Source organism: Leuresthes tenuis, unplaced genomic scaffold (assembly GCF_036924035.1).
Source record: "Leuresthes tenuis unplaced genomic scaffold, fLeuTen1.0.hap1 SCAF_8, whole genome shotgun sequence".
NCBI classification, from domain to species: domain Eukaryota; kingdom Metazoa; phylum Chordata; class Actinopteri; order Atheriniformes; family Atherinopsidae; genus Leuresthes; species Leuresthes tenuis.
The window spans coordinates 7,128,265-7,150,837 of NW_027325362.1; the positions used below are offsets into that span (position 1 = coordinate 7,128,265).

General features: G+C 41.8%; 3 protein-coding genes across 3 annotated transcripts in view; 1 reads left to right on the top strand and 2 right to left on the bottom strand.

The window, feature by feature from the left end:
• Positions 1-3,615: 3,615 nt before the first annotated feature.
• Positions 3,616-8,965, bottom strand: dnaaf10 (dynein axonemal assembly factor 10). Its single transcript, XM_072390619.1, has 8 exons — positions 8,696-8,965; positions 8,207-8,303; positions 7,879-8,009; positions 7,662-7,763; positions 6,553-6,668; positions 6,171-6,305; positions 5,198-5,295; positions 3,616-5,101 (listed from the first exon to the last, which is right to left on the bottom strand). Exons 1-8 carry the CDS (start codon positions 8,883-8,885, stop codon positions 4,894-4,896), a joined length of 1,077 nt encoding a protein of 358 aa, XP_072246720.1. The 5' UTR covers positions 8,886-8,965; the 3' UTR covers positions 3,616-4,893.
• Positions 8,966-9,209: 244 nt separating this feature from the next.
• On the top strand, positions 9,210-12,218 carry pno1 (partner of NOB1 homolog). The gene is made up of 7 exons (XM_072390621.1): positions 9,210-9,499; positions 10,776-10,922; positions 11,025-11,108; positions 11,364-11,424; positions 11,514-11,631; positions 11,774-11,844; positions 11,962-12,218. Exons 1-7 carry the CDS (start codon positions 9,302-9,304, stop codon positions 12,027-12,029), a joined length of 747 nt encoding a protein of 248 aa, XP_072246722.1. The 5' UTR covers positions 9,210-9,301; the 3' UTR covers positions 12,030-12,218.
• Positions 12,219-14,462: 2,244 nt separating this feature from the next.
• ppp3r1a (protein phosphatase 3, regulatory subunit B, alpha a) overlaps positions 14,463-22,573 on the bottom strand; it is a 28,823-nt gene continuing 20,712 nt past the window's right edge. Inside the window, exons 3-6 of the mRNA XM_072390622.1 lie at positions 19,059-19,235; positions 18,404-18,463; positions 17,911-18,095; positions 14,463-16,111 (exon numbers count right to left, since the gene is read on the bottom strand). Of these exons, the coding sequence (XP_072246723.1) occupies positions 16,064-16,111; positions 17,911-18,095; positions 18,404-18,463; positions 19,059-19,235 (470 nt within the window). The 3' untranslated portion in view covers positions 14,463-16,063. The remainder of the gene's footprint in view (positions 16,112-17,910; positions 18,096-18,403; positions 18,464-19,058; positions 19,236-22,573) is intronic.

A 22,573-nucleotide genomic window follows, 5' to 3' on the forward strand; every position in this document is an offset into this window, starting at 1 on the left:
CCCTGTTGAAGTACCTGGACGCCTGGTCTCTGAATCCAGACAGCTGGGAGTTCAGCTTCCATGTGGGAAGGCTTCTGTTGCTTCAGGGAAAGAGTAGGGAGGCTCTGCAGCACCTTCAGAGCGGCCTGGCACTACGCCCCCTACACCCTGCACTCAGGTCAGATAACAGAGGAAGTGTTCAGAAAAGTAGCAGAACTTATATTGTGTTGGTTAAAGCTCACATTAAGCTAGTAAAACAAAACCAAATACAAGACGATGATCACATATTTATTCACATTTCTTTAGTTAAACAAGAACAGAGTAAAGAGGGTTAAAACATGCAGTTTTGTATCTCTAATTTCAGAGGAGCTTTCACCAGCTTCTCCACCTGCTCCTTAAATACGTGCCTCCCTATTAACGCTTGTCCTGTGTTGCTTTGCTTTTCTCAGATTCTTCACAGGGCTGGCTCTGCTGCAGCAGGAGCAGAAAGCTTCTGAGAGCACAGAGAGGGAGGCTGCACTGTTCTTACATCAGGGACTGGAGCACTTTGTCAGCCAGCGCTTCAGCGCGAGGTGTGTGTGTGTGTGTGAGTGTGTGGTGGAAGTGAAGGTGAGATGGAGGATAGGATGTTGAGATGTCTTACATTATCAGGATTCTTGTTAAGTTAGTTCCACTAAGCACCAGTGGAACATGGAAATCCAAAACGTGGGATCTTGAATATAAGTGCATCATTCTTTATCATGATTTCTAAAAGCTGGGTGGAACAGGATCCTTCAGACCTTCTGTCCAACATCAATACCCAGTTCCTGCGAGGCCTTCTCACTCTTGGTCAGCTGCAGCAGAGGAAAACATTATCTGTGAAAGCCATGAGTGCTGAACAGGTGTATCACTTGTAAGTTACACAGTTTTGTTTCAGTTAAATTCGGATCCCTCAGCGACACACAGACAAGTATAATTGAACCACTGAACAGTATGAACCTCGCTTAGTGAATGAACACAGTCTAAAATCATGGTCTCTTTTCGTCCCTGTGCTGGAATGCTTCAGTGTAGCAGTGCTGACTGCCCAGAGTGTGAGTCAGTGTGTGTGTCGCGGTGAGGTGACCCGACAGCTGGAGTGGGTACTGCTTGAAGCTCACTTCACCCTGCTACAGAGACTGATCCAGCAGGGTGAATTCCAGGCTAAAGCCGGTATTGAGAAGCAGTCCGTGGTGGCAAAGAGGTGCCAGGGCCTTACAGCGCTTATACGTCTCACCACCATCGCTCCCTGTCAGGAGCTGCTGGACATGCAGGAAAGAGTAGGAGTATTCCACACTCATTCGTGCTTATGCTTTCAAAAGTTTGCAATAACATAGAAATATCTCAGTGGTTTGAGCTGTTGTCCATAGAAGCTAGTCCATGTATTGACTATAAATGGAATAAAGTGCTTGGTGTGACACAGAAGTCAGACTTGAACTTTTTTCCTACCTTACCACTGCTGCACAGACATGCCAACTGGCAGTGGTAACCACTCCACGGGACAGTCATTCCCTGTGCCTCCTTGGCCTGGCCCAGCTGGCTCAATATGACAACAACCCGACTTCAGACAGGTCCAGTGAAGCCCTGAATGATGCCTGCCTCAGCTTACAGGCCAGCATTGAGCTGGAAATCAAGCCACAGAGTGGAGAACCACCTGAAGAGCTGAGAAGTGAGTCTACACTTTTATACCAAACTACTAATTAATGTTTACTTTGCATTAAACATTTATCATTAAATACCTGGATTGCTCAGAGCAAAAGTGGTGGCAGGACCGACTGGGGGCTGAAAACAAGAAAGCTACCACACAGTCCACCACTCAATCAGCCCAAGCAAAGGCGCCCTATGACAACAGTGTGGCAAAAAGAGGAGCTAAGCAGGGCAGGGGAGGGCCTAGTCACGGGCGAGCAGCTGTGACCAAAGCTCAGACTCTTGCCGCCGCAGCCCCCATCAGAGGAGGGAAGGCAGCTCAGCCTCCAGCCAAAAGCCCTGCAGTCAGGTGAGTCATGCTGTCAGCCTGCAGAGTCGAGTGTTTGGCTGATCTGTTAGGTAGCGGTTTGTGGATGCTTATTTATTCATGGAAGCTTTCCTCTGGATTCCTACTTTTTATAGGAGGTCTATCCTTCTTCTTATTCATGAGGCAGTGCAAACCTGTAAATCAATCTTTTACTTTTTATTATTCTAGTTCTTCTGAATGAAAAGTGAGTAGTTTGAATGAAGGAAAAGTTTATTTTGAATTCACAAAAAGCCTGTCCAGATAACTGGCATGTTGTGTGTATGCACCTATTCAAACCAAACTGACAGAAATGTGGTGGTTTTGTCATGTTTTACATGAACTGGAACTAAACACATTGTTAATCAACATAAACAAACTTGCCTAAGTACTTTTGTATTCAGTTTTTGAGCATTTGTGTTACATTTTCTCTCCTGTAGAGGGAGAGCTGGAGCAGCTGCCAAGCCAGATAAATCAGCTAAACCTTCCAACAATAGTCCTAAACCCAAGCTCCCTGCCAACAAGTCCAAACAGGATGGTTGTCCTGAGACTGTTGAGAGTGCTGAAGGTAAGACGTGACAGGGACACTGAGAGTGGCATGAACCGTCAAGTTAACTCTTCTTCTCTGGAATCTTTTAAAACCTAAAGAAGATATTTGAGGCCTATGTACTGTATGTTGTCTAAAAGGAGTTGATGGGGTGTGAAAAAATGTTGCAAAGGTAATAAAGAATGCTGCTGTACTTTAATGATAGCTGAAACAATACCTCCATATGTTGCATGCTCCAGTACGAGATTCTGTCTGGGCGTTACACTGAATTTCCAGAGGTGATAACTTCAAATGCAGACCATTTGGCTTGAAACAAACTGTTTCAGTTGCAATAACTGTCAGGAACATGTTAACATTAAACAGGTCAAGTATGAGATAAAATAGAAATGTTTGCATTTTTTCCTTTTGTCCTTGTGAGACCTCATCTATGATAAAACAGTGTAATTATGTACGTACGTCTTTTAGTTTCAGAGCCTGCTGCAGCGCACAGAGTCGACGGGTCCAGTCCACTGAACCGCAGGTCTCATGTATCACGCCTGGGCCTGGCTCGGGCCCTCTCACGCTCAGCACACACCCAGAACCAGGCAAAGCAGCTTTACCGAGAGGCCATCGCCATGGCCCCGGGGGTCAGCTGTTATCTGTCACATTTACTGTAGATCTTAGGCGTTTCCTCAATGCTTTAGCAGTGCAGCTCACATTGGCTTTGAGATAAGATGACTTCTCCATTTTACACCCACCCAACTGTGCCTGTGAGCAACTCCAGGCTTAGTCATTAGTTCCAGTCGGATGTTGCTGTCGCTTTAGAAAATCACACGACAAATAGTTTCATGAAATATTGTCAAAGCCTTCTGTTTTGGACAGGGAAGTCGCTGCTCTATATTGTTAATGTCCTTCTACTGATGTAGTCCAGATCAGTTGTGATAAATGTATTGGCTTGCCGTTTAGATCCATGATGCCTACATTGAGCTTGTGCAGCTCCTGGAGCCGTGCGACCCTCCGGCCGCCGTAGACGTGTACTGCAGATTCCCTCTGAAGCCCGTGGCCGAGCAAAGTTTTGATGACGCCTTCATCACCGGAGAGATTGTCCGCATGCTGATGTCGCTGGAGCAGTACGACCACCCACAGCTGGGCCCCAACCTGGTAGCACACGGCAAAGTCATGGGCCTAAGTAATTACAACTTATAATGATTATCATAAATGTATACATTTGGAGAAAAAAAATCCCTCCTCAGCAGCAGAAGTAGTGGAATGAAACATGAAGCCACACTCAGGCCACCTTTTTTGTTAGCCTGTGCCAAATTCCTGGACATCTAAAGGACCACAATTACGTTACTAAATCCCATTTATTAGTTGCTGAAACAATCACATTCCTCTGCAAGTTATGTATTTGAGCGCCTCAAGATAAAATGTTACACATCCTCACTTCCATTCACTGAGTTTCAACTGAAATTGCTTGGAGCCCTCCTGGGGAAGCCCTCCTTACGCTTTAAAAAACTCTGCTTCTATGTGAGTGCAGTATCTTTTATGTATTAATTCATGTGTGTGTTCACAGGTTGCATAGAGAAATATATAGATATTTTGGATGGAAAGTCAAGGATGGCGCTGGTGAGGAGTGTCTACGCCAGAATCCATGACAGACAGGAGGATGATCCGGATCTGCAGGACTTCTTCAGGTTCAAATGCTGGATATGACAATGTTTGAAACCCCACTGACAATGGGTTTTAATTGAGTCACAAGTTGCTTATTCTATATCAAAAAGAGGTGTGTCGTATCCTTGTGCTGTGTTCATAAGAAAAGGATTATTTACTCCCGATTTTAGGCAGAAGGCTCAGAGTAATCTCTTTTTCTCCAAAAGCAACATTTTAATCAGAAATCACAGTTCTCAATAAAAAATATCGTATCAATCACAATTTTAACAAAGCACAAAACTGATAACAACGCAACCAGACAGGTGTTCCAGTGAGCTTCTGCTGAAGGACAACAGCTGTATGACTCATTCCTTCACCCCGGTGCAGCCTTTATGGTAATATGGGAAATGAACCGTTGTGTCACTGGGCTGTTTCTCTGCATGACTCAGCCACGAAGTGAAACATTTGCAGGGTTATCATTTAACAGGCAAAATGACTAAACTCAGACAATTTTCCCCATTTCAGTCAATTGAGCCTTTTTCTGGCAAGATGAATCTCAGCTGAACAAAATCAAGACATCTGCCAACACTCACAGATGGAAGCTGGAATTGCCTGAAAACAGACAGTTCGGTGGCATGAAAGACAGTGATTTACGTCCTACTGGTGCATCTCTGCAGCTGTGTCGGATTTCACATCTGCCTTCATAGATCTTGATCGTCAGATTTGGACTTTTTCACACCACGTTGAGCTTTGTGACGATGAGGACACGGACAGACTGGTCGAAACCCGAACACACACACAGGCCCTGCTTGTCAGGGCTCCAGTCCAGGCTGGCGATTGGCTGAGTGGACAGAGTGACGTTCTGTAAGAGGTTGACTGATCCGGCTACACCCTCATCCCCACCATCAGAGTCCTTTTTGCTTCTCTGAGCAGGATACTCACTGGGAAGACCATCACAAATATAATTTAGATTAGTTTATAGTAAAGCAGGAAATGCAATTAGTTTAAAGCAACCTCCATGATGAGCACAGACTTACTATTTCCATAGATGTAGGTTGCCCGCTCCCCCCGCAGTCATAAAGATGTCTCTGTTTTGAGGCAAATGTCTCACCTGCCAGATGGTTGACTTATGTGCCTAAAATAAAGAGGAGGGATTGTTAATGTCTTAAAACACTCCTTCAAGTTTTTAGGAAAACACTTGAATCAACTGGGTTTTGCCATTTTCCCAATTGCTTTAACTTTGTTGGGTGAGCTGGACGAAAACCATTTTCTTAACAATTTCACATGCAGAACACCTCCAGAAAGACATAATCAAACAGATGAGGTCACTGAAACCTCAAAGTGTAGTTTCGATAAATAACTTGGTAATGACATGCAATATGCTGACATGGGAAATACAATAAAAACTTAATATGATCTACTTAAAATCTAGCAGGAACACAACAGTAAGTACTTTAAGAATTCACGGGAAAAGCCAGCCAAGATGCTGTGAAAGTGAACGCATTTAGTTTTAATAACCAGAATTTATATATTACTTGTCTTTCGTGTGTTTTGTAAAGTCTATCTTGTAGACAAAAACTTCCAGAGTAACCTCGTGACTCATGGTTGGAGACTCTGATGTACCAACTCTTGATCGCACCGAAGAACCGGATAAATATTTAGAAAGCCAAGGCCCCTGATTTCTCAGGCTTTGCAAACACTTGGTGAGCTGGTCTGTGCACAAACGCTCGTTTAAGTGTGTTTTTCCAGCATTTCCCCACAAAAAGCCACACTTCTCTTTCCTCACTGGCTCAGTGTCATTTTTGGCTGGCAACAAAAAGCCACAGAAATTGTTAGACAAACACGACCCCAAACGCTTTCAGCTGTGAAAACGCTCAAATCGATGTGTGGCCCCAATTCCCTCTGTACCACACAAATGTAATAAGAACAATATTGCGAATAACATTTGGACATTATTCCCATACATAGAAGCCAAACACCCGTCTGACTCCCTCCACCCATGTCAATTACCTTTTCGGAAACGGAGGCGAAGCCCTTGGTGGGGTGCAGGGTCCTCATGTCGAACACATGGAATTTTCCCTCCAGTGAGGTGGCCACCAGCTTGTTCATGTTGATGTCTTTCCTGTCAAACTCCACGCAGCACACCTAGTCATGATGTAAGAAAAAGAAAAAAAAAAAAAAAAAAGTCACTTCCTGGATATTTGCTGCACGGCGTGGCTCCACCACAAACAAATTAATAAGAGTTGGACAGTTGGGTATTAAAGGCAGCTTCATAAATGGCATGTTTAACGAGCATTCATCTCAGACTTCTCTCTAAACAGTGCAAATACTCTTTGTTGTGCAGAAGTGAACTGGCTGGAATCTCCGTCTGAAATGTCAGAATACATCTCACCCCATTTTTAATGTTGGTTTCCCACCGTAGAGACATGTTTCGCAGGTCAAAGAGTTTGATGTCACCATTGTCATAGCCAGCACACACACATCGGTCCTGGTCATTGAAGGCATGACCTGAAATGTACATCAAATATGTCTGAAATCAAGAAAAGATCACTGAAAACGGGTCCAAACGTGGTTTCATGCCCATATTTTCACTGGTGCATAAGAACTTTTCAGGTCTTCATGTTGCTGTTTTCCTCCAAATAACCTGGAAACACGTTTAATATGATAGCAGGTTTACTTATACACTTTTGAGGTGTCTTTTTTTCTTTTTAGATTGTGAATTTAATTTATGTAGTGGTGCTTCTTAGTTAAAGATGATTGCACACAAGTAAAGTTAAAGATAATTTCACATTTAACAGTCCTGTTCCTGTGTATGTGAATGCTGTGGAGACCAGGGGCCAGATTCATAAACGTGTAAGATGTGTACATACAAAAAAACAAAAAAAAAAAACACTTACAGTTATTTATAAAGAAAGAATGTGCATAGCTCATGCATTTTTCACTCCATCAATCATTAAACATACAATTCTCTGTCTGTACATCCGTGTCTGCCTCCTGATTATCTCCACATCTGACTGTATGACCCACTATACAGGCTATACATTCATCTACTGCATCTACTGTTCCTGAACAGTTTCTCGATGCAACGGAGAAAAAGTTCAAGTGAAGTAGGACTCATTGTAAAATGATTGTGTTAGTCCAACCAGAACTGGACTTTTAAAATGTTGGCAAACATGTTAGTCTGACCTAAATCATGCAAAAATCAAAGCCCCCAAAACCAGGCAAATCCCACCCAGCTTTTGCAGATGAACCGAATCATTCCTGCATGTACATGCTTAACTAGATTGAAAGGGGCCTTAGTAATCCGCATATGCTTCAAAGTTCCTTCTTTTTGCATCTACAAACAGTAAAACATAAGTGCATATTAATACAGCCAAATTCCCAATAAAACTACTAAACCTAATAAGCCTAACCCTGTCGCTCTGCTCTAATAAAATCCTGATTTTTAAAACCGCAGCCTTATGGTTGTGGATGTACATACTTTAGGAATACTTTACTTACCAAATGCAACAGTCCAGCAGTCCCTCTTGGTTTCTCCTTCCACTGGCTCCATGTTGGCCACGGGTGAATCCTTCTGTCTGGGATCCCACACTTTCACTGTCCCTGTAAAAACCGTATCAAATGAGATTTACTTGGGACTTTATGTACTGCATTTTCACAACGTTCATGCACTGAAAATGTTTCGATTATAAATGATTCAAATTTTGAATGCTCTTACCATCTCTGCTTCCAGTGACTATCTCAGGAGCGCCATCGCCAATTCCCAGGCCGCCAACACCATCAATACTATTGACTATCTCTTTGTGGGCCTTTACAGTGTAGACTGGCACATCAGGTGTCTCGAGATTCCTGTGGATGACAATTAAGTCAGAAATTCACCTTATAAATAAATGTATTTTCCATTCGTAGCCTCAGTGAGCCTTTGGGATAAAACCTGTTTTGAATAGCAGTGCAAATAAAACTGAAACCTTCCTTTCACCAGTTCATTACATAGCATTACTGGTAAGACACAGATGGTGTGGTATGCATGGATGTGGATAAAATACCATATATTGAGATTTCCGTCAAAATCTCCAGTTGCCATGTGTCTTTGCTGAAGTGAGGTGGCCCCAAACGTCCCACACTTTATGGGTTTAGGTTTCTCTACCTGAAATATGAGTGATATGAGGTTCAGTTTAGCTCCGGGAGTGGGTCAAAGCGTCAAGCAGTGGAACAGCAACGTAAGAGGACATTATTCTCATTTATGACTCAACAGTGTCTTCATAAAACACACTTCACACACCCGCTAAATGCCAAACTCCAAAAGTGAACGGTCGCCTGAATATGTCACAATTGCTCGTAAGTGCCTTTCAGTTTTAATTAACTTACTACTGTGACATTTCTCAGACTGCCCGTTTGTCGCTTGTTGCCATGGATACAAACGAGCAAGACCTTTCTAGAAGTTTCGAAGAAGCAAGGCAGCTCCAAAACACGCCTTTTACATGATAATTTTGGGCAAAAGAAGGGAAAATAGACCACAACGGTTGGATATAAACCTACTTCTTTGATTAGCTGAGCTTCTCCGTGCTGCACCTCATAAATTTGAATCACTCCGGTTCCTCTGGGAAAGTTCCCCAAGCAGATGAACTTCGCACTGCATGGTATCCATTTACTGTCGAACACCGTGTAGTTCAAACTCTTCTGGATATGCGCAATAATCTGAGGCTTTGACAGCGGTGATGACATGTTTGCTAAAACTATGTTATTCCGTTGAACGGTAGAAATCCACCAGAAAGGTGAGGAGAAAATTGGTCAGTGTTGCTCGGAGCCAAAACATATGACGTAGAGGCCCTCCTTCAAATCTGAGGCCATAGCTGCTTGATAACATGCCTGACTAAATGTTCACATATGAAGTAAATATAACATATTTGGGTGTTGTGTATAATTAAGTATTTGAATATAAGTATCTTAATCCGAATTATTTTGCCATATTTAGATAAGTCTGGTAACCATAACATAATAATTAAGATTTTTCACTTTTGAGGCGTTGACGACGTTGCTGTTTGGGTCCTTTTCATAGCACGAGGACACCCTAGTGTCTGTGTGGCCACTGTCTGCTTCAGTTTTGACTGTATAATCTGATTTTAAAAACTTCTTTCGCGATGGACAACGATACAAATCCGACCCCTGACACTGGCGCGGCCATCGAGAGTAAAGATGACAAAGATTCCTTCACGAAGGTGAAGTCTAAAAAGAGCCAGAAGCGGAAACGTGAACAGGTCGGAGTGGACATGGACACAGAGGGGCCCGTGGCGAGCAAGAGACCACAGTTTCCACCAATTTCAAGCGATCAATTGCGGGTAATTCAGCCTGTGTACACATCCTTTTGCGTATTATCTCAGTGTTATACTATTAATGTGTCTTTTCATGTTGCTTTACCCCTTTAAGAAAGATAATGCTTTGCGCATGCGTATTACAATCTTGTGACGGCACTTAATTGAGCTGCTGAGAGTTGCAGTTGTGACACAAGGAGAAGACCTTCAGAAACACTCATTGTGGTTTCCCCGGTGTCCTGCCAAGTTACCCATACTGATTTTACAGTGATTTATTTTAGACCTATAATGTCTGTCGTGTTAAAATAATGACAGTTTGGTCGGCTCAGCTACTATATTGAATATGAAATGCACACAATATTTTATACCTTTAATCCACGTTTCCAATACAAACAACGACATACTTTCAGTTTCTGTAATAGAAGTTGCAAAGCTCCAGCTCCTTAAAGGGAAAATAATGAATATTGTGATGATAATGATCTAATGCTTTGCATTTATAGCGCTTTTAAGGTGCCAAGAAGTTACATACACACTGTCATATCCTCTCATGTCCCAGTCTATTTTCACACGAGGTGTTTTGTTTTGCAAACGCATCAGATCATGCTTTATTACTCTAACAGATATGGTCAGCTTTGTTTTTTTTTGTTTTTTTTTTACAGTCTGACATCATGCATATCAGCTTCTACATGATGCACAGGGTATTTTCAATTTTTGCACATAATTCAGATTTCCCATGGCACTCCAGCTTTGCTTTTCACAACAATCACCACCAGCCTCTTTGCAGATTACACCTGTAGAAGAGGTGGTGTCGCCAACCATAACTGTGCAGTCAACATCTCAGTTTGATGCATCGTAATTAGAAGCTTTAAAGCACCAACAGGCACAATCAGTAGTACATCCAAAAAGATTAGTTATTATTCTCATTATTAGTAAAGCTAAAATGAATTAGCCTGCATTAGAAATTACACCATCACTTTATGTAAAATATATATTTCCACATAGTTTAAACATCTTTCTTGTAATCTTGCCACTCTTTTAGTCATTTATTATTCTTCTCTTGATTTGTTTTGAGCCACTTCTTGATACTCTTTTATTTCTCTGTGGTTATAGTATCCCTGTGATTATTTGTCCTTTTCTTTAAGTTTTTTACTTCTTTGTATTGTCATTTTTTCACATTTCCTGACATTTTGTATCTGTCGTGAAGCAAATCACATGCATTTTATGATTTATCAGTAAAGTAAAGGTTAAATATCCACTTACTCCTTTCACTTTAGTAAAATAAATTGTTTCGTGAATGTTTCAGGGACCAGATGAGATGCGCAAAATTGCTGTTCCGGCTCACAGATACACCCCACTGAAGGATAACTGGCTAAAGATTTTCACTCCCATCGTAGAGAATTTACACCTTCAAGTCCGATTCAACCTAAAAACCAGAACTGTTGAAATCAAAGTAAGCATCCCTGACACCTTTTAGCAGTATCGACTGTCCCATATGCAGGGTTTCTTTGCTAATGCCGACAGTCGTGTCTTTCTTACTCCTCCTTTCTTTCAGACATGCAAAGAAACGCAGGACATCGGCTCCCTCACAAAAGCAGCAGATTTCGTTAAAGCGTTTGTTCTTGGATTCCAGGTTGAAGTGAGTACACAAATGGAAGGTTTCTGTGAGCTTTTGCTCAGGCATTGTAGGCAACGGGAGACGGCTTTTTAACACAAAATGATAATATAGACTTACTGGAATCTACTGGCAATAAAATAATGGTTTCTCCTTGTCAACACCCACAGCAGAAGGTGAAACCAATGAGTTGTTTTGTTGTACTGTTGAAATTCTCTGAGTAGTTTTAGAAGAAGATGCACATCTCGATGTTGAGTCTAATCACTCTCCTGTGCCCAGGATGCCCTGGCTCTCATCAGATTAGACGAGCTTTTCCTTGAAAGCTTTGATGTCACAGACGGTAAGATTGCAGCTGTCTGCTCTGAAACTACTCACATATTATTACTTTTTTTCCGCCTGCTGCTAACTGAACCTCTCGTGTTTTTGCAGTGAAGCCTCTTAAGGGAGACCACTTGTCCAGGGCTATTGGAAGAATAGCAGGGAAGGGAGGAAAAACTAAATTCACGATTGAAAATGTGACAAAGACTCGCATTGTGCTCGCAGAGACGTGAGTAGCGTTGCACCCACTGTGGAGTTTAATGCCTGATGTTTCACTGTTTTCTAAAATTAAAAGAAGCTTTAAAGTTTTCTGGTTTTGCCTTTTTGTCCTGTTACAGCCCACATTAACCCTCCTTCCTGTCTCTCAACAGAAAAGTCCACATATTGGGTTCTTTCCAGAATATTAAGATGGCCCGGACGGCGATATGTAACTTAATCTTAGGTAAGAAGGACTGTCTTTGAATAGCAGCTCATCTGCTTGATGTCATGTTTGAAGCAGAACTTTTTCAATGTGCAGTAGTGCTGAGAAGTGACCTTTAAACCCCTTTTACCCCCACAGGAAGTCCACCTTCAAAGGTCTATGGTAACATCAGAGTGGTGGCGACCAGGACTGCAGAGAGATTCTGAAGTCTGATCGGTTGCTCCGTCTATTTATCTCTTCTTCCCCGGGCTGGTGATGACCTAAGACTGTTGACTGTGCTTCGGACTGACAACTCGTCTCCTCTACAGTGGCCACATGGTTGTTTTGATCAGCTGCAGTGAAATGAGGAATAAAGCTATGATGAAAACATAAAAAAATGATGGTAGTTTATGTAAATAAATAAAAAAACTGAACTGAATTTGCTTATTTGTCAGTTTCATGTATAATGCACCACATTTTGGATCAGGGTGTGATTTATTCTAAACACTAACTGCAATGCAAAATGTATGTTTGACATTTCTGGTCAGCATCATTTACTCTGAGGACACGTTACAGTGCTGTGGAAAACTTTTCAGCCACATATTGCTAGGAAAATATGTTTAGAGATAAATTGAAACACGGAAGTAAAAGAGTTTGTACAATTCTAACCAGCTCCAACATCATCATTTGGTCTGAGCATCTTCATTCTCCAACACAGCCTGAACCCTCTTAGACAAGCTTTCTGTCATTTCTTTAAGTAGTCTTCAGGAATAGTTCTCCAGGCTTCTTGAAGGACATCCCAAAGCTCTTCTTTGGATGTTGGCTGCCTTTTGTTCCGTTCTCTGTCAGATGATCCCACACTGCTTCAATAATGCTGAGGTCCGGGCTCTGGGGAGGATTCATCCCTCCATAAGACCTGTTGCCACTGATTTTCGGTCCACTTCTTGTGTCATTTGGCATAGCTCAGCCTTTTCTCCCTGTTTTCCTTCCTTAAGAACGGCTTCTTGACAGCCACCCTTCCATGGAGACCATTTCTGATGAGGCTTGGGCCAACAGTAGATGGATCAGCTGAAGGTCCAGATGCATCTCTCAGGTCCTGTCAGGTCTTTGCTGGATTTTTTCCTCTTTCTTAAGGACATCACTTTCAGATACTGGTCATCTGCTGTTGGAATTTTTTTGGCGTGTAACACTTCTTTTTTTGTCCTCCGCTTGACCAGTTTCATCAAATGTTTTAAGGACTCACTGCACACCATGCAGAGACATGCCAAGTTTTCAGCTAACAGCACTTTGGGAATCAGCTTGTTGGAGTAAAAATACTATTTTCTGTCAAATGGTGTTATCTTTGGTGTTTTTCAGAGCTGCAACCAACTAAAGAAATGGGAACAAATGACAAATTTATACGTAAAAATACAATGTAAAATTTGCTCCAACATGTCTAATGTTTGGACACAACACTGGTTCATCCCTTAAGTTGATTTTTCTTTTAACAATTCATATGTCGGTGTTAATCAGCTCAAACAGAAAACACATTCCTCTTGACAATGGTCAGGTACAAAGACTGGTCTGAAAAAGCTTTGAAAAGACCTTTAGATGACTCAAGACCTCATCAAAAGATTACAAGAAAGTCTGGCTGCCTGACAGAAAAAGGTAAAGAAATGAGGGCTGGATCCAGACTCTTTTACAGGACATGGCAGTGTAACTTGCTCTGTCCACGTACACTTTAAGGTGATTAGAATATGGTCCGTGTCCTTTTTAAATGGGCAGTTGTGCATTTATTTTCTCTGGGATTTATCTTCGCAGATCTTAATTTGATTAATTTCCCAAAATCACTTAATCAGCCTAAAATGACGTCCATGCTGGTTAGCGACATCTTGAGATGAGATTAGTCTCCAAATAGAAATGATAGAACCTTTGTACTTTCAACATTTCAAAGTTTATTTAAATTTTATTTCATTTTCATACAGTATCAAGTTTCCAACAGTCCCACAGCATAAGATGCAGCATGCAGAAAAAGGAAAAAAAGAAACGAAAAAAAAACAGTTCTCAAACTTAAATCTTTTCAGATATCCCCACACAAACTAAAAAGAACCCAAGTCCCTCAGAGAAAAGTAGCACTTACAAACTAAAGCGCGGTCTGAACTATACAGAGAACAGAGAGCCAGAACTGCATTTAACAAATACTTATATACAAAAGAGAGAAGAAAAAAACTAAACAAAAAAACATTTCCCCTTTAAGCCGAGTACAGTGTGTGGCAGTTTGAGACAGGATCAGATATGCAACTTTTACTGGAATCGAAGCATCTCGCTGACCCGGGTAAAATACAAAAAGTTACATGTAGTTCAGTTCATTTGGATTACCTCTCATAATATGTGTACATTTACCAAAGTTTGGCAACATCCATATTGTATACCGTTAAATTCTTAAATATATTAACATCACCATCCATGTGTAAACAAGAGGATTATTTCAAAAAATTGATCTACATGCACAACAAAAAAAATATACTTCCATGTCATGCAAGCACAGGGAGGCCCAAGCCGTGCAGAGCTTTGGGATGGGGGGGACAATATAGCACTCCAGATCTGACTGAAAACTCCTGTTCAAACCAGCAGTCGGCCTCCAAAGCTGAACAAAAATGTACCCCAATGCTTTGTTGTGGTTTCTTTTCATAGCAGGAAGCATTTTTTCCCTTGAAAATGAAATTTTGGTTGAATCGGGTTTTTTTCGAGGGCAGAAAATGAGGTGATTGTGACTGAGTAAAAGAAGAGGGAGAGGAAGCCAACTTTTGAAATGTACACGTTTCCAAATAAAACAGAAAAAAAACCCAAAAAAAACGTCCCTTAAAAACGACAATATTCAGCCTACCCCACTGCACGCCGTTCATGCTAACGTGTTAAGATTCTTAAGTGTTGCGTTGAAGATAACGGACCCGTCCTGTACTGCAGCGACACATATTCAGAAGGGTTTGTGTTAAGCGGAGGCGAAGCTTTCTCCTCCTGCTGTAAGATAACATGAGCGCACACCGATTACCTAATATACACATACGGGTTAAAAAATGCTGCCTGCAGATAAGTCTCTTAAACTGCTTTATCCTTGCAAAAACAGCGTGTTATCTCACAATTATTCACTCGAGTCTCTGCCCCTCTGTTAAATAAAAGCCTCGAAACACTAATGACTCCACTACGGTTCGTTAGTGAACGCGGAGCTATTCTCAGCATCAGAGATTGTCTTATGGATGCACGCCGCCGGATGTAAAATGCGCCCCTCAAGAGTAAAACTACATATCTATTTTTCAGCCACATTTTTTTTTTGTTGCTTTTTTTATGTTTTTTTTTATTTGGAAAGACATTTTCTTGGCATTGATTTATCTACCTAGAATTTCATGACTGGAAACAAGGATAATCTCCAACAATATAAACACATTTTTATGTATAAATAAAACTAGCAATCTTATTACAAAAAAAAGAAAAAAGAAAAGAAAAGACACGAGTCGCTTTGCTAAGAGTGACTGGAAGCTTTACTGGTCTGTTCAAACTGCGCGGGAGCCAAAACGGACAAAAGAGAGAATTTGAGAAAGTAAAATTGGGGTTTTAAGTCTAAGGCGACTCGCAGTCGTGCAGGTGGAAGCGTCGCACGCCAGGTTGTCCGGCTTGAATGATGACGGGTAGTAACTTGGACTGGTTTCTGGATATGTTCTGGTTGGCACTTCATACCCTACTTTCTAGTTGCGCTGTAAGTCAAGTGTTAATACACGACACACTTCCCCTCACGAGACAACCACAGATATACTTGTTTTTTTTCTTCTTTATAAAAGACACGAACAAAAAAAAACTAAAATAAAATAAATATAAAAAAAACAATTAACAAAAAAAGGAAAAAAAAAAAAGAAAGAAAAGAAAGTAAAGATGAAATATGAACAAGCCAACCAGCCTCTTCACAACGCCCCCCCCCCCTTCCTCTCCTCTCATCCAAAAACAGGAGATGCTCTTGCAAATGACAAAAGGATGTCCTTCAGTCTCTTAAAGTGCTACGACCGGGTTATTGAGGATTTACAGTTCAATAACACTTCAAAGTTGGCTTCGCGAGGCCTGTGGTTTTTGAAAGAAAAAGTGGCGTCACAGAGAGATAAGAGATAAAGAGAGAATACTTCCATTGAGTTACACAGAGAGCGTTTTGCCGGACGTCTTGAGCAGATCTTCAGAGATGGTGGAGAAAGCGAGTGTTGAGGGCAAGGAGGGGGATTCAGCGAGCGGAGAACGCTCACACATCCACCACCATCTTTTTGTGTATATCGAGACCGCCAACCACCTGGAGGAAACGTGAGGGGGAAGAAAACACTCGTTAGTCCAGCATCCACCACAGTTACAGCTGAACGATGACTGCAGGCTTAAGCTGCACACGCTTAGGTTTGAGGAAACTCTTAACATGTAGAAGAACAACATGTACAAGCCGAATCAGAAGCTGTGGGTTATCACAGGTCTGAAGCTGTGTCTGAAAACCAAATGAAGGTTAAACGGGCCATCCCGGGGAAGCACAGGCCCAATCAGAGACCGGGACATTCTGAGATAAACATACCGGTGGGCTCGACAGCCTGAAGTAACCAGGAAGTCCACGGGGAGCAAAACCATTTAGAAAAAAAAAACCCGCGCACACAACTGATTCCTCCATTTGAATCTCAACAGAGATGTGACCAGAGGAGACGATGAGGTGATGGACTTTTAACTCAATGGGATGTCAACTAAACATGATGAGACACAACTGCATCATCCAGCCATTGTTTAGTTGCAGCTTATCACCTCATTTAATTATTTCTCTCAGATGAGCTTTAAATCTGCTTTTATTTATTCCCCATTTAATTCTGAAGTGTAGGCTTAACGTGCCACGCCCCCTTCAGACATCATGGGCGACTTCAGTAAAGAGAAAACTACGTCAGAGCAAATTCAGACTGATCAAACCACATTGTGTAACATCATTCTTTGGAAGGATGAAACTAAGATCAAGCTGAGATTCATTCTCAACTACACAGGAATACTCCTCAAATCAACACAGAGTCCAACAAAACAAGCAGCTGAGGAGGCAGAGCATTACAAAGAAACCCCAGTCACAGCTGAAACATGATAAATGACATTTTATATAACTGTTATATCCATTTGTCACTTACATTTGAAATCCTGGATAAAAAACAGAGGGTTTAAGCTGTAACTTCCTCACATTTGGTTGTGATCAGCCTGAAGTTGCACTTCAGTCATTGGTCATTACGTCACTGAAATGTGAAATTATTTTGGTAATTATAATTACTAATTGTGTTGCTGAGGGCCGGTGAGAGCAGGCTGAGTCATCAGGACATCTTGACCCGGTATGGTAGAAAAAGCACTAATGACATTAGTGATGGCTCTGTCCCATTATGTGTCCCAATAAGAGATGAGAGAGAACCAGCATGTTCTCCGACAGGACCAGGAAAAAGGTGTGAATACTCTTTTCTTTCTTACTCCTTCCAGCCTTCAAACAAAATCTATTTTCAATCATCGTACTCTTTTATCTTTGTCAGAACTGCTCTCAAACCAGAAAAAAAAAGAACAGCAAAGAACAAAGAGACGATTGGTTGAAGTTTGAAGTGTTTGAGTTGCACAGCTTCTCCTGCACCGTCCTGAAAACAAGCTCGCACAAGGACGAAGAGCCATTTTAGTCCAAAGCTCTGGAGATCTAGAGTCAGAGTCAGAAACGGAGCCCTTCATTTCAGAAAACGTCTCAAGGGTCCATCAAGAGGCAAGTTGGTGGAAGTGACTTTCCAAAAGGAGAACACTCGTTGTGTTGAAAGTACTTTGATCCTAAATTAGATCATGAACACCATCTACTTTCTATTTACATAACAAGGCCAGTTAATAAATCAGTATGACAGCTCTGAATCACGGTTCTGATCAGTGCCTTCACACAGCAGCTACTTGCTGGAGGACGCAGTGAACGCTCACCAGGCTAATGTTTGCAACTCAACTCAACAGTGGCGTTTCCAGAGCTTTCTTTCCTCTCTGACCTTTGCCTCCACCACAACAGGCTGCATCAGCAGAAATGTCACCGCCCCAAAATACCCCAGGAGGGCCTTGACTTACTGCACAGAACTCTTCAAAGGATATCCTGCCGTCTCCGTCCTTGTCTGCGTTTATAATGGTCTTGTCCACGATCTGCTGGAGCTGCGTGTCCTTCAGGTTGTTGCCTACCATCATCTTCAGCACCTGGAAGAGCTCGCCGTTGGAGATGTAGCCGTCCTTGTCCATGTCGTAGATCCTGAAAGCGACTGTGGAGCAAGGGAAGATGTGAGGTGTAAGTCACTTATACAGAAAGCCCAACAACATGACACGTCTGTGACAGATCAATCTCTGATGATCCAGCACAGATCATCACCTTATTCAATCAAATTCAACATTTTTCTTTACCTGCCCTTAACAGGCGAACCAAAATCTATTTTTGTGCCCTGCATCAGTGTCCCCAGAGGAGGAGGAGCACACAAAGCTCTGCCTGCTGTTAGTTGCGTTTATGGACACGTTTTGGGAATCAAACTGGAAGCACTCCCTCTGGTTTTAATGAACAAGCGGCTTTACTTACATCGCAGCTTCTGCTCTTTGTCCCCCTTGACACTGAACTGTGAGACTCCCTCGATAAACTCTGAAAAGAGAGGAAAAGTTCAGCAAAACCAGTCTCCATGTCACTAAAACACTCATAAGCTTTGTTAGGACTTTGCTTATTAATGTGGAATGACGGCAGCAAATATGAGAACATATGGACAGTAATGTAGTGGTAAGATGAACAGATTTTGTCCTTACTAAACCTATTTCTGAACTGTTTGCTACTCGACACCACTTTGTGTAATCTAACCAGGTAACAAGACTCCTGAGATTTAAAATCGGTTTTAAAAGTGCGCTCAGGCCAAAACAGACAGCTCGGGTCAGCATTAGCTGGAACAACAGACACACACAGCCCTCTGCAAAAAAATCTAATAATATGCACAGATCATTTAGAAGGACTATAAAAATATGATGTTAGAAAAACTAGATCTGCAGCACACTTCCTCCTTCTTGTTGCATTTCTGTGGCGGTGCAAGACTTTTTATTGGCTCATTGTAAATCAGGTCTGTTGCAGAAGGTAATTGTTAAAGTTGTTGTACTACTGCTGATATACTGTGAGCCAGCATAGCTGCGGTGTATTAAGAGACAGTCAAGTACTGGCAGTTCATATCATATCAGCAGGGTTTACTGCATACCTTTAAAGTCCACTTCTCCATTCCCATCTGTGTCGAATATGTCGATGACCCTCTGCACCAGCGGGTTCTGTTGCAGCTCCGGCAGAGACATGAACTCCTCCACGCTGAGTGAGCCAGAGTTATCTAGGTCGAGTTTCTTAAACCTCTTCCCTAGCCTCTTAATCTCATCAGCATCGACTGGACAAAGAGAAAAAAAGAAACGGAGGGAGAAGATCTGGATGAGACATTTACCTGTTCTGTTTGTGAGGTGTGCAGGGTCAGCTCAACACTGCGTCTTTAACGCAACACGAGGACATGAAGAATAGAGAAGTCAGAAAATTCAAATGCACTGTTCATCTGCAGCAACATCAGGTAAAGATGGATTAAAAAAAGACGCAAATATCTTTGCAAACACCTGAGTGAACTAGTCATAAATTTTTAGAAGCCACCACTTGCAACTAGGTCAAGGACAGCACATCCGGCCTACACAGGCCCGAGCCAACAGCTCCAAGCCACAGACCCACACTAACCACAGAACATCTTGTTCTGCTCTTTCCCCGTAAGAGCTGAAACAGGAGCAACTATCAATTATATAAGAAAGCTCAGCTTGATAGACTGCAAGCATAACAGGAAACCGAACCTGATAAACTCTCATAGTTCTGCTATGAACCCAATCAAAGAGGAAAAAATGAAAAGGAAAAAAAAAAAGAAAAAAAAACAAAACAGGAGAGAAATGAGAGCTGTGGGGATAGTTGGAGGGAAAGGAGTCACAGAGGAGGAATTACAGGGAAGGGCTAGTACAAGGACCTCAGAGTAACTATTGCAAACTTACAGACTTTGTTGTCTAATGGGACGCCTCTATCAGAGGGCGTTTGGGTCCTTTGTTCCCCTGCCATCAGGGAAAGCCTCACCTCTCTGGCTGCTATACTGAGCAATGGCAAGGAGTAATCCAGAAGCAATAACAAAGCCAGTTGTTAATTACTATATAAGCTCATTCACACACAGTCACATGACCACACTGGCCAACCACAAACTATTACTTTACCTGCTTTAATCTGAGGTCCTAAATGACATGAGCTATTAATCTTCGCACATTAATAACAGGCTGATAAATTGCTGAAGCTTGGAATGCACTTCACTCTGGATCTGATCAGGTCTGCTGACCTCTGCGAGATCACCCAGTTCAGCGACATAACAGGCACAGATAAGACTGAAAAACTGATTAAAACAGCAATGAGTGGAGCAAGAACCTGAAAGTCAAGCTAGATAAAGAAGCTGTAAACATCACATTTAAAATCTGAGAAAATAAGAGGAACTTCAGCCTCTTGATGGCAAGTTTTAGCAGGTCATGCTGGGATTTTTGCAAGCCGACTTCCTAAAGCATAATGAATATGCTTCCATGTTCTGTTTTCTACACGCACATTAGACAGCAATCACCCCCATTTAAACAACTGTATCCAAGTCAGAGACTTTAACACACATCAAACCAGTTAAAGATTTAAAGTGCAAGCAACAGGCTGTTATCCAATCATTTCTCTTCTTATTACATGCAAAGACGGACAGGGAGAGAGACGGCTGTGGGTGGTGTTCTGGGTTTCAACACTCAAACACGCTATGGTCCATCAGCTCGATGACTAATCTGAGTGCGAGTGTGGTGGAGGAGGAGGAGCGGAGGAATGAGAGGGTGAGAAAGACAGATTGAGAAGGAGAAAGTTTGATAGACACAACCTCAGCGGCAGACTCATTGTGGTTACAAAACAATGAATCTTAAAGTTGAAATAAGGAAGTAACCTGTCCACCAGTCACAGCTAAGCTTTGTAAATGCAAAATAAAACTTTTGTATAAGAAACAAACCTAAAAGAAACAAAAACCCTGAACGAAACCTTAGGCTGGATACACCTTTATATAGCAACCTTTTAATGTTGGCTGTCACCATGTGGAAGCTCATCCACCGCCATGCGAGTACCTTTTGGGGGGGCATAATCCATCTTTTCCATTTTAGCCGGTCTTTTAATGACGTGGGACGTGTGCGTCGACTCTGACACACATTTCACTCCCAAAGGCCTCGTAGAATGATTCTGTCATTAACTTGAGGCACTCGGTGGCTCCAGTAGCAGAAGCAGCAAAGCGAGCCGCTGGTGTGATAGATTCACTGTATCTATGGTGATCTATTCCCTACGGCCTTTATTTAGTCAGCTATAAAAAAAAAAAGGATCTTTTTTGGTTTTCGTCTGTTTACAGAGCATCACCCTGGGAAAATAAAGCTCATTTAAATGAGTGTGTCATGGACAGAATAGAGTAAAGCCACCACTCTGCATGGCTCCAGGTCTGCCTGAAGCTCCTCTGATGTCTTGCATGCCGTCTTTTCCACCATCGGCATCAGTCTTCACATCAGCTCTCTCTGCCACTTCCAAGCAGCAAAAGAAACATTTATAACTGGGAAAGGTCACAAACGGTTGAAGCAGGGATTTCATATCCTCTTGCCTTTGAGGCTTTGAAATGACACTGTCCTGATAACAGTATTTTTGATGCTCTTAGAAACCTCCTTTTATGGAGTTAATTCATCTTTTTGTGGTTGATTCTCAAGTCAGGTGAACACTAAAATGTAAGCAAAGGTAAGCCAACTTTTTGCTTTAATTTTGTTGAACAAAACCAATTTAAATGTACGGTATCCATTTTTTATGTCTGTTTTTGTTACTCCACTGTGTAAAAAAGAGTTTTTGTTGTTGTTAAATCTTTCTGGATATCTTATCAAAATAATTTTACTACACAAAATTGTTCATGTACACAAGTACATTAAGATATTTCTATTTCTGTAATTACAATTCAGGGGAGCCGATAATTCTGACCAGAACCAGTTCTCTCCTTGCAGCACGTATCATTATTTGAAATAGAAATGCATTTAGAGCAAACATTCTCTTACATTTATGGCAAGAAAACTCGGGACAATGTCCAGCAGAGGAGCATGACATCATGTTTCTTTGTTCTTTCCATGTCTAACATCACGCAGGCAGAAACTCACTTGATAGCAAACAGAGTTTATTGGCTCAAAGGTACGATAACACCCTGTGGTGCTCGAAACAGACAGTAAAAATAAATGTAACTACAGGTTGGAGGTGGAAAACAGAGGAGAGAGATAATGTCTGTCCAAGCTGCAGACCCTCCCTAACAACAGTGCACGTCCTCTAAAGCCAGACCTGAAATAGTGGCAACTATTAAAAAAGCTGCCCTACAGCAAAGTCACGCGTCACATTTCACAGTGAGAAAAACGATAAATATAACAGTTCAATATGTCGGTCCTCGGTAAGACAAAAATAAGGACTATCCCAGCTCTCTGCATCGTGGCTCCTCCATAATTTGTACAGCTGGTAAATGACTGCTCTGCGCTGTACGAGCACCTGGTCAATTGAAATCTAAAATAACAGTTTTTGGCCTGTGTATCTGTAGCTAAAGAATCCCTATTTGTCATTCTGCATTTAATTTCCATGACATTTGCACATTTATTTCTAATGAGAGGTTACCAGATTAGTTTATTC

Excerpts from the sequence above, each read along its gene's own strand:
- dnaaf10 (XM_072390619.1), bottom strand. The coding sequence starts at position 8,885 with ATGTCATCACCGCTGTCAAAGCCTCAGATTATTGCGCATATCCAGAAG. Across the intron at positions 6,669-7,661 it reads CTGCTGGACTGTTGCATTTG|GTCATGCCTTCAATGACCAG; the intron begins GTAAGTAAAGTA and ends TGTACATTTCAG. Across the intron at positions 5,296-6,170 it reads TCGCCTCCGTTTCCGAAAAG|GCACATAAGTCAACCATCTG; the intron begins GTAATTGACATG and ends TCTTTATTTTAG.
- pno1 (XM_072390621.1), top strand. The coding sequence starts at position 9,302 with ATGGACAACGATACAAATCCGACCCCTGACACTGGCGCGGCCATCGAG. Across the intron at positions 11,425-11,513 it reads AAGCTTTGATGTCACAGACG|TGAAGCCTCTTAAGGGAGAC; the intron begins GTAAGATTGCAG and ends GTGTTTTTGCAG. Across the intron at positions 11,845-11,961 it reads GATATGTAACTTAATCTTAG|GAAGTCCACCTTCAAAGGTC; the intron begins GTAAGAAGGACT and ends TTACCCCCACAG.